Raw genomic sequence first — 14,636 nt, 5'->3', positions numbered from 1 at the left:
GCCACAGGGTTCAGTCCTGTACCCCCTCCTGTTTAATATCTACATGAAGCCGCTGGGTGAGATCATTCAACGGCACGGGATAAAATACCATCAATATGCGGACGATACACAGTTGTATCTGTCCGCCCCGTGCCAACTCAGTGAAGTGGTTGACATGATGTGCCAGTGCCTCGAGGCTGTTAGGGCCTGGATGGGGGTTAACAAGCTTGTACTCAATCCGGATAAGACTGAGTGGCTGGTGTGTTTCCCTCCTACTAATTGGCCAAGTATTCCATCTCTCAGGCTGGGGGGTCAAACAGTACGCCCCTCAGACAGGGTTCGCAATTTGGGAGTCCTCCTGGACCCACAGCTGAACACCATTTGTCAGCTGTGACCAGGGGGGCATTTGCCCAGGTTCGCCTGGTGCACCAGTTGCGTCCCTACCTGAACCGGGAGGCTCTCACAACAGTCACTCGCGCCCTTGTGACCTCTAGACTGGACTACTGCAACGTGCTCTACATGGGGCAGCCCTTGAAGAGAATTCAGAGACTTCAGCTTGTCCAGAATGCAGCCGCGCGAGCAATCGTGGGTGCACCTCGGTTCACCCACGTAACACCTATCCTCCGCGAGCTGCACTGACTGCCTATTGGTCTTCGGATACGCTTCAAGGCACTAGTCGTCACTTATAAAGCCCTTCATGGTATTGGACCTGGGTACTTGAGAGACCGCCTGCTGCCAATTACCTCCAATAGACCGATTAGATCCCACAGATTAGGCCTCCTCCGAATTCCATCCGCCGGCCAGTGTCGACTGGCGACTACCCGGAGGAGAGCCTTCTCTGTGGCTGCTCCGACCCTCTGGAACGAGCTCCCCGTGGAGATTCAAACCCTCACCACCCTCCAGGCCTTCCGCAAAGCCCTTAAAACCTGGCTGTTCCGACAGGCCTGGGGCTAAAGAGCTGTTGCCCCCCCTCTCGAATGGTATGGTTGTTGTGTGCTTTTAAATTGTGTATTGTTATGTTCCGTCTTTTTTATTTCTTGTCTGTAACCCCCTCTCCTGATTTGAATTGTGAGCCGCCCTGAGTCCCCTTGGGGAAAAGGGCGGCATATAAATGTAATAAAATCAATCAATCAAATCAATCAATCACAGTCGTCCTCCTCCTGCTGGCAACCCCCCTCCCTCCTTTCTAACACTGGTGGAGAAAAGGGAGATCGACTTGATGGGGTTTTTTCTTTATTTAACAGATTCTTATGCCCAGCGTTGGGCAACTCACCACAACAAACCTCACCATTCTTTTCCAGTTTTTCAAACTCTCAGAAATTCAACGCTTCTCTCAGCCGCACCACACAATTGGATGCCCACTTTGTGTTACCCCAGACTCCGTCTCTGCCCTTTCCCATCTTAAGCGGTCAGTCCCAGAAGCCTCTCGCTGAATTCCCAGAGCTTCTTGGCTAGCTGGTCATCGCAAGCCGGTGGCGAGGGCACCTTCGGCTGGCAGTCCACGAAATACCGCCCGCTCAGCCCCTCAATGCCCTCCTCGGTGGCGCAGTAGATGGAGGTCTGGGCACCAGCTTTGCTATTTCGGATGAACAGCTTGATGAACCAAAGGAACCAAAATGCCCACCATGGATAGGAGCGGTTAATTTCGGTTCTAACAAATCCTGAAAGCAAGAGAGAGATGGTTGAGTGAATGGCCTGGGGTGGAAGGCGGCATCTTCCAGGGTGACCCAGATGGAGGAGGAGGAGGAGGAGGAGGAGGAGGAGGAGGAGGAGGAGGAGGAAGGGGAGGAGATCCCCAATAACCCTTTGCACAACATTCATTCCCCATTTGAAGCCTTGGGGCAACTTCTAAATATTTTTCTGAAGACCCAATGCTGAAGGGAGTGGGCCATTGTGCAAAGCGTGTGTGTCTGTGTGTATCTGAGCATTGCACAACTTGGTGGCTAGCACATTCCAAATGTATATTATAGGTAGTCTTCGACTTACGACCACAGTTAAGCCCAAAATTTCCATTGCTGAGTAAGACAGCTGTTAAGTGAGTTTTGCCCCATTTGACAATCTTTCTTGCCCCCGTTGTTAAGTGAATCACTGCAGTTGTTACTTAACACGGTTAAGTGAATTTGTTTCTCCCCTTGATTTAGTTTGTTACAAGGTCGCAAAAGGGAATGTATGATTCTGGGATGTTGCGACCGTCATAAATATGAGGCAGTTGCCAAGCCTCTGAATTTTGACCCCGAGGATGCTGCAGAGCTCAAAACTGTAAAAAGTGGTCATAACTCACATTTTTCAGTAACTTCGAATGGTCACTAGAAGAAAAGTCGTAAGGCGAGGACTCCCTCAACCTTCACATGAGGAATATTAAATATTGACTTTTCTGTCCTTTCCCCGAGTTGGTTAGAAGATGTGGGTGTAAAGTGTGGAGCAATTGTGAGGACGTTATTCCTTCCCTGCTATTCTTTTCTGGCTTCCATATGGCAGAAAACCAGGTTGCCCATGGATAGCATCTGCAGTCCTCAAGGGGGGCATAGCAGCAGACACCCCCATCCCACCCCAGCCATTCCAGAGCCTCGGATGGCACAGGGACAATCCTGCCCCCGTTTCAGGCCACGATAACTGGCGTTCCGGCTGCCAGGATCCTCCGTTCCCAGGGAGAGAAAGACTTAGCCGAACGAATCTTTCCTCCATCCTTTCATAACTTTTAATAATTCAGAGTGCTCGTTTTCTACTGAAGAGCAAAAGGAAGTAAATAAATAGGATTTAAAGGAATATCTGGATTTCGTGGCTCCCCCAGCATCGCTACGAATTAATGCCGTCCATGTCTCCTGGCATCTTACATAAACCATTGCAGTCTGTCCTGAAATCTGCCGATTCAGGGATGCCCAACCTTGGCAATCTTAAAATATGGACTTCGACTCCCAGAATTCCCCAGCCAGCCATGATCAGAGAGCACCAAGGATTCCCCCCCCCCCGTCCTTCCTCCTCTTCCTCCTCCTCCTTTACCCCCCCCCTCCTTTCTAGCCCTGATTATGTTCCCTTGTTGGGTCATGAAACGTCTGCAAGAAAACCACCAAGCTCAGAGAGACCCAAGGACCCCACAGTCCCCCTCCCCATTTTCTCCTTCTACTCCACTCTGCAAACCCTTGTAGCCCTGATTATATTACCTAGTTGAGTAATGAAACGTCTGCAAGAAAACCACCAAGCTCAGAGAGCACCAAGGAGCCCACGACATCCAAATACTTGCAGAAATACATCAAGCTGCTCTGAGATACAACCATCCTCTTTGCCAGCAAAACAACAACAACAACAACAGAATCCAGACTGACTGGCACTTGGCCCACAACACACCTGACATAACAATAGTTGAAAAGAAGAAAGTATGGTTCATTGACATTGCAATACCTGGAGATGCACAAATTGAAGATAAACAGCAAGAAAAAAATCACAAACTACCGGGACTTGCAAATTGAAGTTGAGCGACTGTGGAAAAAGAAATCGTGTGTTGTCCCGATTGTAATTGGAGCCCTTGGAGCAATACCCAAAGGGCTACCTCACTATTTGGAAATTTTAAATTTACCTGACTTGAACATTCTGACTCTACAAAAAACTGCCCTACTTGGAACAGCTTATATCCTCCGACGTTACCTTAACAGTTCCTAGGTCCTTGGTTAGGACTCGAGCTGTTGAGCTACCAACCAGCCCCAAAGGCTGTGAATCTCACCAAAGATTAACCACACAACAACAACAATAACTACTACTACTACTACTACTACTACTACTACTACTACTACTACTACTTTTGGTGTCACCGTTCACATTAAGACTTTGATAAAAACGCCGTTGGTCTGATTGAAATTGCTGATTTTTTAAATCCAATATAAACAAAATCAGCAATTTCGATCAGACCAACGCCGTTTTTATCAAAGTCTTAATGTGAATGGTGACACCAAAAGTGAAAAACCAGAAAAACAGGCCACAGTTGAATTCTGGAAAGAATTGTGGGAAAATGCAAAGGACTACAACAAGGAAGCAAAATGGATAAATGACTTTGAGAAAAGCATTGGCAACAAACAAATGCAAGTATTAGAAACAACAACTGCGATGGTCAAAAATCGAGTTAAAAAGGTAAAGAATTGGACATCACCTGGAAAGGACCAATTACATGGTTTCTGGTTCAAATATCTGACCAGTTTCATGCAATATTGGCCAGGCAACTGAATGAAATTTTACAAAAGGGCCAAATTGATGAATGGTTGACAACTGGAAAAACATACTTGATTCAGAAAGATGCAACTAAAAGAACAACACCAGAAAACTACAGACCAATAACATGCTTGCCAACAACCTTCAAATTAGCCAAGGTGGCGCAGTGGTTAAATGCAGCACTGCAGGCTACTGCTAGATCAGCAGGTCAGCGGTTCAAATCTCACGGGCTCAGGGTTGACTCAGCCTTCCATCCTTCCGAGGTGGGTAAAATGAGGACCCAGATTGTTGGGGGCAATATGCTGACTCTCTGTAAACCGCTTAGAGAGGCCTGAAGGCCTATGAAGCGGTATATAAGTCTACTGCTACTCACAGGCATTATTGCAGTTAATCCACATGATGGATTATTCCAAATAATCCACATGATGGATTATTTGGAAACAAACATCTTGCCAGTAGAGCAAAAAGGCAACAAAAGAAGGAGCAGGGGCACAAAAGATCAGCTCCTAATTGATAAGATGATATTAGAAAATTGTAAGAACAGAAAAATGAACTTGAATATGGTCTGGATTGATTACAAAAAGGCATTTGACTCACTGCCACATAGTTGGATCATAAAATGCTTAGAAACAACTGGCATTAGCAAAAATATTACATCTTTTACTGAAAAGGTGATGAAACAATGGAGAACTGAGTTGGCAGTAGGGAATGAGATCTACGGAATGGTTAATATCAAGCGAGGAATATTCCAGGGTGATTCACTTTCACCTCTTCTCTTCATCATCGCGATGATCCCACTATCAGTAATCTTTAAAAAAATGAAATTAGGCTACCAAACAGTCAAAGAAGCTGAAAACGTTTTGCATTTATCATATATGGATGATTTGAAACTCTATGGAAAGTCAGAAATAGAAATCCAATCATTGACAAACACAGTCCGAGTATTCAGCAACGATATTTCAATGCAGTTTGGCATGGAAAAATGCACCACTGTATCCATAAAAAGGGGCAAAATCACTGCATGTGAGGGAATTGAAATGCCCAATGGCCAATTAATTAAATGCAATGAAAATGAAACCTACAAATACTTAGGCATTCTGCAGTTGGATAACATCAAGCATGGAAAAGTAAAAACTATTGTCAGGCGAAAGTACACCGACAGAGTTAGGAAAATTTTGAAATCTAAATTGAATGGTGGAAATACAATCAAGGCCATAAATACCTGGGCAATACCAGTTATAAGATACACAGCTGGTATAGTTAACTGGACACAAGCTGATTTGGACATTTTGGACCGAAAAACCAGGAAACTAATGACAATGCACTACAGTTTACATCCACGTGGTGATACTGATAGACTATACCTGCCCCGAAAATCAGGTGGCAGAGGATTATTACAAGTGAAGCAAACAGTTGAAGAAGAAAAACATGCACTGGCTGATTATTTAAAAGAAAGTCAAGAACATCTATTAATCGAAGTAAAGAACAAAAATCTACTGAAGGCCCAACAGACAAAACAAGAATACAGAAAAGATGTGATAAAATCAAGAATGGAGAGTTGGCAGAACAAAGCACTGCATGGCCAATTTCTGAGAAAAATAAAAGATAAAGTGGACAGTGAAAAAAACTTGGTTATGGTTAACAGCAGGTACATTAAAGAAAGAAACAGAGTCACTAATCCTGACTGCGCAAGAACAAGCTATCCGCACAAATGCCATTAAGGCCAAAATTGAATGATGATGCCAAATGCAGACTTTGCAAAGAAGCTGATGAAACTGTTGATCACATACTCAGCTGCTGTAAAAAAATCGCGCAGACTGATTATAAATTGCGGCACAATTCAGTAGGACAAATGATCCATTGGAATTTGTGCAAAAATTATAATATTAAAACAGCAACAAACTGGTGGGAACATAAGCCTGAAAAAGTCACCGAAAATCAGATGGTCAAGATCTTGTGGGATTTTCGCATACAAACGGACAAAATACTGGCGCATAATACACCAGACATCACACTGGTTGAGAAAAATAGGGTCACAATCATAGACATCGCAATACCAGGTGATAGCGGGGTCGACGAGAAGGAATATGAAAAAATCGCAAGATACCAGGACTTAGAAATCGAAATTCAACGACTATGGCACAAACCAGCAGTGGTAATTCCAGTGGTAATCGGCACACTGGGTGCTATTCCAAAAGCACTGGAATTACATTTAAAACAGTTAAAAATTGACAAAATCATCATCAGTCAAATGCAAAAAGCCGCATTGCTTGGAACTGCACTCATATTACGAAAATACATTACAACGTCCTAGGCCCCTGGGTGGGGCCCGACTAGTAACCAATGCCAAATCCGGCGAAACAACTGGCCGCTGTGATACAATTCTGTTGTTGCGAATAATAATAATAATGCTATTTTTGAATTGTCTCTTTCCCTCCCTTATCCTCGTCCCAGCCCAGAATTGGGGAGGAAGAACCCTTTTCAAGAGCGGAAAGACCAGAGTGAAGAAAAGGGAGACCAGCAACTTGAAGGAGGTGAGTGGGGGGGGACCAGCTGGAGAAGGGGAGGAAGAGGAGGAGGTGAAGGAGGAGGAATGAAGGAGCAAAAAAGGCAGAAGATAAGTAAGAGACTGGGGGAAATCTCATCCCTGTCTTGGACTAGAAGACCTCTAAGGCCCCATCCCACACTAAGATTCTAGAATTCTGGACTTTGGATGGTGGGAGACGTCTCCCTCTCCAGCTGAGATCGATGGAGGAAACTCCCGAGGGGGCTCTGCAGATGGGGTCGAGGGAGGCTCCAGTGGGAGAGGAATGCCTGGCAGAGCTTCAACCAGACCTCTGGGGGCTCCATCTGGGGCCCCTTGGAGCCAGACTCTTACTCACCTGGATGAACCGCATAGCAGGTGACGTTGGTTCCTTCTAGCCGGTTGGCCAACTCTCTTGCATGGAGAATGTTGGCTAGTTTGCTGTTGGCATATGAATATATGGCCTTCAGTATTCCCTCCACCGGCTTGTGGATGGTCCGAAAATCGATCTCCCCAAAGCTGTGGGCATTTGAGGTCAGAATTACGATCCTGCTCGGGGCGCAGCGCTTCAGCCGGTCCAGGAGCAGGTGGGTCAGCAGGAAGTGGGCCAAGTGGTTGACCTGGAAGGCCTGGTCAAAGCCATCAGCCGTTTGACCATCCTTAAGGATTCCTGCCAGAAAAGTAAGTGGATTACAGGTAGTCCTCAGCTTATCACCACAACCAAGGTCTCGAAATCCCAGGGGTCACAGGAGTGACCTGTTTTATAACCGTCATGCCATGCAACCATAATGGGCAGGCTCCATCACGGTCACAAGTCAAGGACTACCCATAAAGCTTTCAGGTTGGTCTAATGTAGTGATGGTGAATCTCTTCAGCACTGAGTTCTGAAACTGGAAATGCGCGCACGCTCCAGAGCCCAGAATCCCGGGGAACAGCTGTCCGGTGTGCATATACAAGCCGGAAACCGGAATTGCAGCTGGCGATGGACCATGTGCCCACAGAGAGGTCTCTGGATGCCACCTCTGGCACGCATGCTATAGGTTCCCCATCACAGGTCTAGTAGTTAAGCCTAGAAAATGGGAGACCATGAGTTCGAATCTTACCTTAGGCAGGAAAGCTGGCTAGATGTTTTTGGGCCAGTCTTTCTCCCTCTCTCTCTCCCTCCCTCCCTCTTTCTCAGACCAACCCACCTCACAGGGTTAGAGAAATCCCACACAACCCCCCCCCCGCAATATTCTCCCCTTCCTCGCCCAGAGACCCTGGGGGGGGGGTCTGCTCTGTCCCCACCTGCGTTGTTGATGAGGATGTCCAGACGGGGCTCCGATTCTAAGAAGGTCTGCGCAAAAGCTCGCACGGAGTCCAGGCTGCCCAGATCCAGGATCATCAGGATCACCTCCGAGTTCCCACTTTCCTGGAAAAGGAGCGGAAGGAATCCTGAGCCTCGGGATCGAGTACGGTTTCAAAGGCGGATCCCGACTTACTCACCTTGTACGTAGGTCTGCTCACCTCCCGTCAATCTCCCTGGGTGGTGCATAATAAAACAATACAGACAGTCCTGATAGCCGTTTGTTTAGGGATCGCTCAAAATTATAATGCCAATGAAAAAAAGTGATTTATGACCGGTTCCCACACTTTTGATCATGGCAGCATCTCCAGGGATCATGTGATCAAAATTTGGGCCCTTGGCAACCAGCGTCATTTGTGATGATGGTGGTGATATCCCCAGGGTTTGTGATCATCCCAAGAGCAAAATCAATGGGTGGAGCTGGATTTACTTATTTATTTATTTATTTATTTATTAGGCTTATATACCGCTTCATAGGGCTTTCAGCCCTCTCTAAGCGGTTTACAAATTTTTTAGCAAATTGAGTCAGCAACTTGCCCCCACAGTCCGGGTCCTCATTTCACCCACCTCGGAAGGATGGAAGGCTGAGTCGACCTTGAGCCGGTGAGATTTGAACCGCTGAACTGCAGAACACAGTCAGCTAAAGTGGCCTGCAGTACTGCACCCTAACCACTGCGCCACCTCGGCTCCTTAGCAACCAATGAAGAATGGCGATTAAGATGGATAATGAAAATCCTACAAAATACTTCCAGGAATGCGGCTGCCCCGAAAAATATGGAGCCCCCTGAATAGAACCAGTACAGCCCAAGGAGGGAATGGCCGAGAGCCTGCAATGCGACTGAGGCTCATCGGAACTCTTGGAATATTACATTTAGTAGCTGGAACAGTAGAGTGTACAATGGGCCAGAACACACAATTGTAGTTGATTAATCACAGTAGAGAGTGCGGGCTTCTGCCTGAGGCAATCTGCGCTATGATTGGTTGCTGTGGGTGTAAAGGGGGAGTTTCCCTTTTTCCCCGCCTTTTTCCTCTGTGGGCTCTGAATGTTGTTTGATTTACCTCATGATGTCCCTGTGTTGCTGACTCTCTTGTCTCCCATGGATATAGATGTTAAATATATTCATTTATATAAAACTTTGTGCCAGTCTCTCTGATTTCATTTAGACATTGCTGCGTAGTTCCCAGACCCAGATCCAACAAAACCACTTCCAGGAATGCGGCTGCCCCGAAAAATATGGAACCCCCTAAATAGAACCAGGACAGGCCAAGGAGGGAATGGCCGAGAGCCTGCAATGCGACTGAGGCTCATCGGAACTGTTGGGAGATTGTATTGAGTAACAGTAAAGTGTATAGTGGCAGTTGATTGGTTGGAGAGTGCTGTCTCCTGCCTGAGGCAATCTAAGCTATGATTGGTCGCCTAGGTATAAAGGGGGCGTTTCCCTCCCCCCCCGCTTTTTTCTTCTGTGGGCTCTGAATGCTGTTTGATTTACCTCATGATGTTCCTGTGTTCCTGACTGTCTTATCTGCTGTAGATCTAGATGTTAAACGTTGTGGGAAATTATCCCATAATTGGCTGGGTGAAATTAGCTGGGATCAATAGGATAGGATAGAATATCTGGATCAATATCTATCTGGATCAAAAGGTCCCAGTGAACATTTGCCAAAAGCCATATGGAAAGAACAGTCCTGGGAAAGCTTTTAGATAAGGAAGCCGAATTCATTTCGGGTGTCTATACACGGATACACACAGAGATGAGAGGCCTCTATTATCTGAGATATAAACACACAGAATTAGCCTTGCATCCTTTTGCCGCCTCGTGTAACAAATCAAGTCATTTCCATATGCCTAATGTAGCTCTCTGTGATTTACAATTCTAAGACCGTTTGTTCCTCCTTCCTGCTCTCCTTATCAGGATGTGATTTACAATTCCATACCTCCTCATTTCCCCCTATCAAAGAGTACCCTTTGTCCCTCCTCCCTGCCTTTCTGCCAGAATATACAATCAAGAAGTGATTTGTAACATACTGTGAAATCCTTTGTTTGTAATAAACTGCTGACTAGCTTTCTTTGAACTTTCCTAATAAAAAGTGTTCTGGCTTAGCCAGAAGACGCCATTTTCACCCAGTCTGCAGTGTGTGCATGTCTCATTGCCAAAGCAGCCTAGGAATTAGAGATTCGTGAAGTGGTCCATCGGATTGTGAGAGTATGCTTGTATTCCCAATGCAAGCTCGCTCTCACAAGTGGTGACCTCCGACGTGATCCATTTCACAACGCCAGGAATCAGTCGAGGTGCGACGCAGGAGGCCTGGACAGGTCGAACGGACTCATCGCGTGCCCAACACCCCCATCTCTTACCCAGGCCAATCCGTAAGTATGGGGACAGATTTATCTAAAGAACAGGTGGTTCGCCTTAAGGAAATTGGACATTTGTCTAAAGAACAGATCGCTCACCTTAAGGAAATTAGACAAATAGTTGGAGCTCACAAAATTATATTAAAGAATAGAGGTAAACTTCCTACAAAAAAAGGGGTTCAGGAATTATTGAAATATATTTGGCAAAACTGTCCATTATATCCCCCATATGGATTATTGGATATTAAAACATGGACAGGTATAGGTTCTTATTTATATGAGGAGCCTAGAGCACCTCCATCCATATTGATAAATTGGAAGACTTCACTGCCCTTTGTTTGCATCATGGTGAAGAGGTAGCAACAGAGGTTATAGAAAAATTGCAAAAAGTAATAAATAGGGAAATTAGTAACGCATTAGCCAGAAAAGAACTAATGATATCAGTTGCCTATCAGACGCAACTGGTGGCTGATGCGCTGGTAATTAGCCAAAATAATCAAAAACCTAAAGGCCCTAGAAAGGGAAATTGTTTTAATTGTGGAAAACCTGGACATTTTAAAAATCAATGTAGAGCCCCGGGAGCAAAAACTCCTTGTCCAAAATGTGGGCAACTCCCTTAATCATGTATCCCCACAGGGATCTTATATCTCGTAAGATTTTGGCTTCATCCTTTTTTAGAAGACGCTTCTGCCTGCTTTCCAACCTGACTCATAGTCGGGGGCATTTAGCCAGCCTCACACAAAAGGCTGCTTCTTATTTTCCTTCTCATTTCAATCTCTTGGCAAGTGAATCTGCCTGGCTCTTCCTATTTCTTCCGGTGATTCCGGCTACCTCTATTTCATTTCTTGTCTCAAGGAGTTCTTGTTACTCCCTTTCTTACTGACTCATCTAATTTTTCTTCTGATTACTTTAAGCACACTTTTCTGTCTGAGCACCTGAAACTTTTTCACAGATGTTTCATTTCTCAGAAACCTGCACTCTTTGCAGCTCTAATTACAAAAGCCCGTGTCAGATCTGAATTGGAATGGAGAAAAAATGTTTTTGTGCGTGTATGAATGTGTGCCTAAGTTTTTGTGCACCCTCAAGGTAATTGTAGATAAGATGTTTTCAATCCAAAAGACAGGGATTTTAAAGTGTTCAATTTTGTAACAAATTTGCTGACTTTCTGGCCACCATCAGATGAAAATTGTTGCAGCTGTAATAGTTGTCTTTTAAAAGAAAAGTAAGAAATTTAGTAAGTAATGAGGTAAAGCCTGACTGAATGGGAAGACCTAGGTAATTGGACTTGATTACTTTGATGTAATGTCTGTTAAAAACAATTCTTAGGTGTCCATCCCAGGTTCTGTAATTAAGGCACGTACCGGTTGTTTTAAAACTGCATGTTAATTTGTGGGGGAGAGATTTGTTGTCTCAGTTTGGGGCAACCCTAACTTTGGAGTAAGGTAAAGTAAGAGTGATAAAAGAGTGAGAAAAAGGTAGAGAGAAAAAAGGAAGTGAATAAAGGTAAAGAGAAAGAGGAGAATTGAATTGAATTGATGTTTGAAGTTGTAAATGGGCTTTTGGCTTGAAGCCGTGAGGGTGAGAAGATTAGTTAGGATTTAAACTGCTCTCTGAAATTCCTTGCTGTTTGAAGAATGCATGACTAAGGATTTTGCATGTGAAGTTAATTTACACAAGCAGTTTGATTGCAGTGTTAATATATGTTAAATGGTAAAAGTTGGTATGCACGTACTTTGATTTCTTTCATATAAAGAAACAGCAAGTTGCAAAGATTGTTTATGTGTGTATGCTTTTGTGATATCATTTCCAAATTTGTTGAGAGAAAGCATGTTTTAAAGAGCAGGATAGCCGTTTGTAGAATTGTTCAGCCCTGGGCTAACTTAAAGTGATTGCGTGCGTGAGTTCCACCCCCCCCTTCCCCCCTGAGTCATTCCTTGGAGGGAAACAGGAGAAGGGGGGGAGAGAGAAGCTTGTTGAGAGAAAGCAGAGTGAGAACAAAGGAGAGTTTGTGAGAGGTTAGCCCAGCCATTCCCCCCCCCTTTTTTCCCCCTGAGCCTTTCCTTGGAAGGAAACAGGAGAGGGGGGGAGACAGAGAAGCGTGTGTATGTAACTGCTTTCAGACCTAGAGGGAGAGAGACAGTAAGAAAATAGAGCTCATTGGCTTACGTATAGCTCTTTGAACTGATGGTAATGAATGTTTTGTATTAAGAATAAATGAAATGGACCCTTTAATGAAACTAACATTAAAAAACAATGACCCAATTTGGATTGAACAGTGGCCCCTCCCCATTATTAAGTTAGAAGCCTTAAAAGAAATTGTACAACAGTTGTTATTAGATAAAAAAATAGAATTGTCAAATAGCCCTTATAATACTCCTGTATTTTTAATTAAGAAAAAATCAGGGAAGTGGAGAATGCTTCAGGATTTAAGAAAGATAAATGAAGTAATTTGTCCCATGGGGCCCCTGCAGTGCGGGTTACCCAACCCTAACATAATTCCTCAAAATTATGCTTTAACAGTTATTGATTTAAAAGATGCCTTCTTTTCAATACCTTTACATAAAAAGGACAGAGTATTATTTGCATTTACAATTCCTGTACTAAATTATAGTGAGCCAACAGTAAGGTATCAGTGGAAAGTTTTACCCCAGGGAATGCTAAATAGCCCAACGCTTTGTCAATATTACATTAATAAAATTTTAAAACATTTTAGAGCCAAGTATAAAGGTATCCTATTCTACCACTACATGGATGATATCTTGCTAGCAATAGATAAGGATGCACAAAGTGCATATCCACAGATTTTAACAGAGATCATACAAGGATTTAATGATAAAGGATTTAAAATTGCTTCAGAAAAAATTCAAACTATGCCACCATATTTATATTTGGGACATAGAATCATGACGTCTCACGCCTCACCAGTAATTCCAAAACTACCTGAGATGGATAAATGTAATTTGGTGCAGTTACAACAATATTTGGGTTCAATTAACTGGGCACGTCCCTACATGGGATTAACTACGAGTCAATTACAACCTTTATTTGCATTGCTGGCAGGAGGAAAGGAGCCTGCTGCTATACTAACCATAGGGGACAAAGAAAAAGAGTGTATTCAGGTGATTGAGGCAGCTTTAACAAAAACCTGGGTAGACAGGATGGTTTCACACGTTCCTATCTCAGCTGCTATTTTCAATACCAAAAACTTGCCTACAGGGTGTTTGCTGCAAACACAACAGAACAAAGTGTTAGTGATTGAATGGATACACTTAGCAAACAGCCCTGGGAGAACAGTTTCAACAAAACCTCTATTGTTATCCCAGATAATTATAAAGTTAAGAGAGAGAGCTCGAGCTGTACTAGGAACGGACCCAGAAACTTTTTACGTTCCTTACCCACTACCTTGGTGGGAAAAATATTTTCAAATATCAGATGCACTTCAATTGGCCTTAAGTGACTATTTGGGGACAATTAAATACCACTATCCCACAGATTATAGGTTTTTGTTACTGAATCTACAACATTTACAATTGACTTCCTTACAAAGTAAACTGCCAATTAAAAATGCAGTTACAGTTTTTGCTGACGGAACTAAGAACAGGGGTGCATGTGTGTATCAAATCTCAGGACAATGGGTGACTTACCACACGCACCCTCAGAGTTCAGCACAGCGTTCTGAGTTGGCTGCCTCCATATTAGCATTTGAGAAATTAAAAGACCAAACATTTAATTTAATTGTGGATTCATTGTATGTTTACCAAGTGATTAATAATTTGTTTGATGCCTATCTTTCACCAGCCCTAGATAAGCAATTGTTAGATATGTTTTTACAGTTACAACAATTAATTATGGATAGAAAATTTCAATATTTTGTGGCTCATATTAGGAGTCACCAGTCACTTCCTGGTATGCTAACAGAGGGAAATGATTATGCAGACAAAGCCGCTAGGGAAAGTTTTATTGGATTTGCAACTCCATGGGAAAGCCATGAGTATTTTCATCAAAATGCAAAAGCTTTAATGAAGATGTTTGGAATTTCAAAAACTGAGGCTGTAGCGATTATCCAGCAGTGCTCAACCTGTAGCAGGCAAGGTAACGCAATTCCTATGGGAGTTAACCCCCGAGGAATTAAACGATGTGAGATATGGCAAATGGATATCACTCAATATCCTTCTTTCGCACCCTGGAAATATATTCATGTCACAGTGGATACCTTTTTAGGTTTTATTTTTGCA

The 14,636-nt window shown here is 43.8% G+C and overlaps 2 protein-coding genes across 3 annotated transcripts in view; both read right to left on the bottom strand.

Moving 5' to 3' along the window:
* Nucleotides 1-14,636, bottom strand: part of LOC116507325 (dehydrogenase/reductase SDR family member 13-like) — a 134,133-nt gene that overhangs the window by 21,117 nt on the left and 98,380 nt on the right. The gene's annotated exons all lie outside the window — the stretch shown is intronic.
* On the bottom strand, nt 1,188-8,151 carry LOC116507327 (dehydrogenase/reductase SDR family member 13-like). The gene is made up of 3 exons (XM_032215384.1): nt 7,991-8,151; nt 7,062-7,373; nt 1,188-1,640 (listed from the first exon to the last, which is right to left on the bottom strand). The coding sequence occupies exons 1-3, from the start codon at nt 8,085-8,087 to the stop codon at nt 1,381-1,383; spliced, it is 669 nt and encodes a 222-aa protein (XP_032071275.1). The 5' UTR covers nt 8,088-8,151; the 3' UTR covers nt 1,188-1,380.

This window comes from Thamnophis elegans, chromosome 4 (assembly GCF_009769535.1).
Source record: "Thamnophis elegans isolate rThaEle1 chromosome 4, rThaEle1.pri, whole genome shotgun sequence".
Classification (NCBI taxonomy): domain Eukaryota; kingdom Metazoa; phylum Chordata; class Lepidosauria; order Squamata; family Colubridae; genus Thamnophis; species Thamnophis elegans.
Note: the sequence above shows the minus strand (reverse complement) of the source record. Positions and strands in the feature narration are given on the sequence as shown.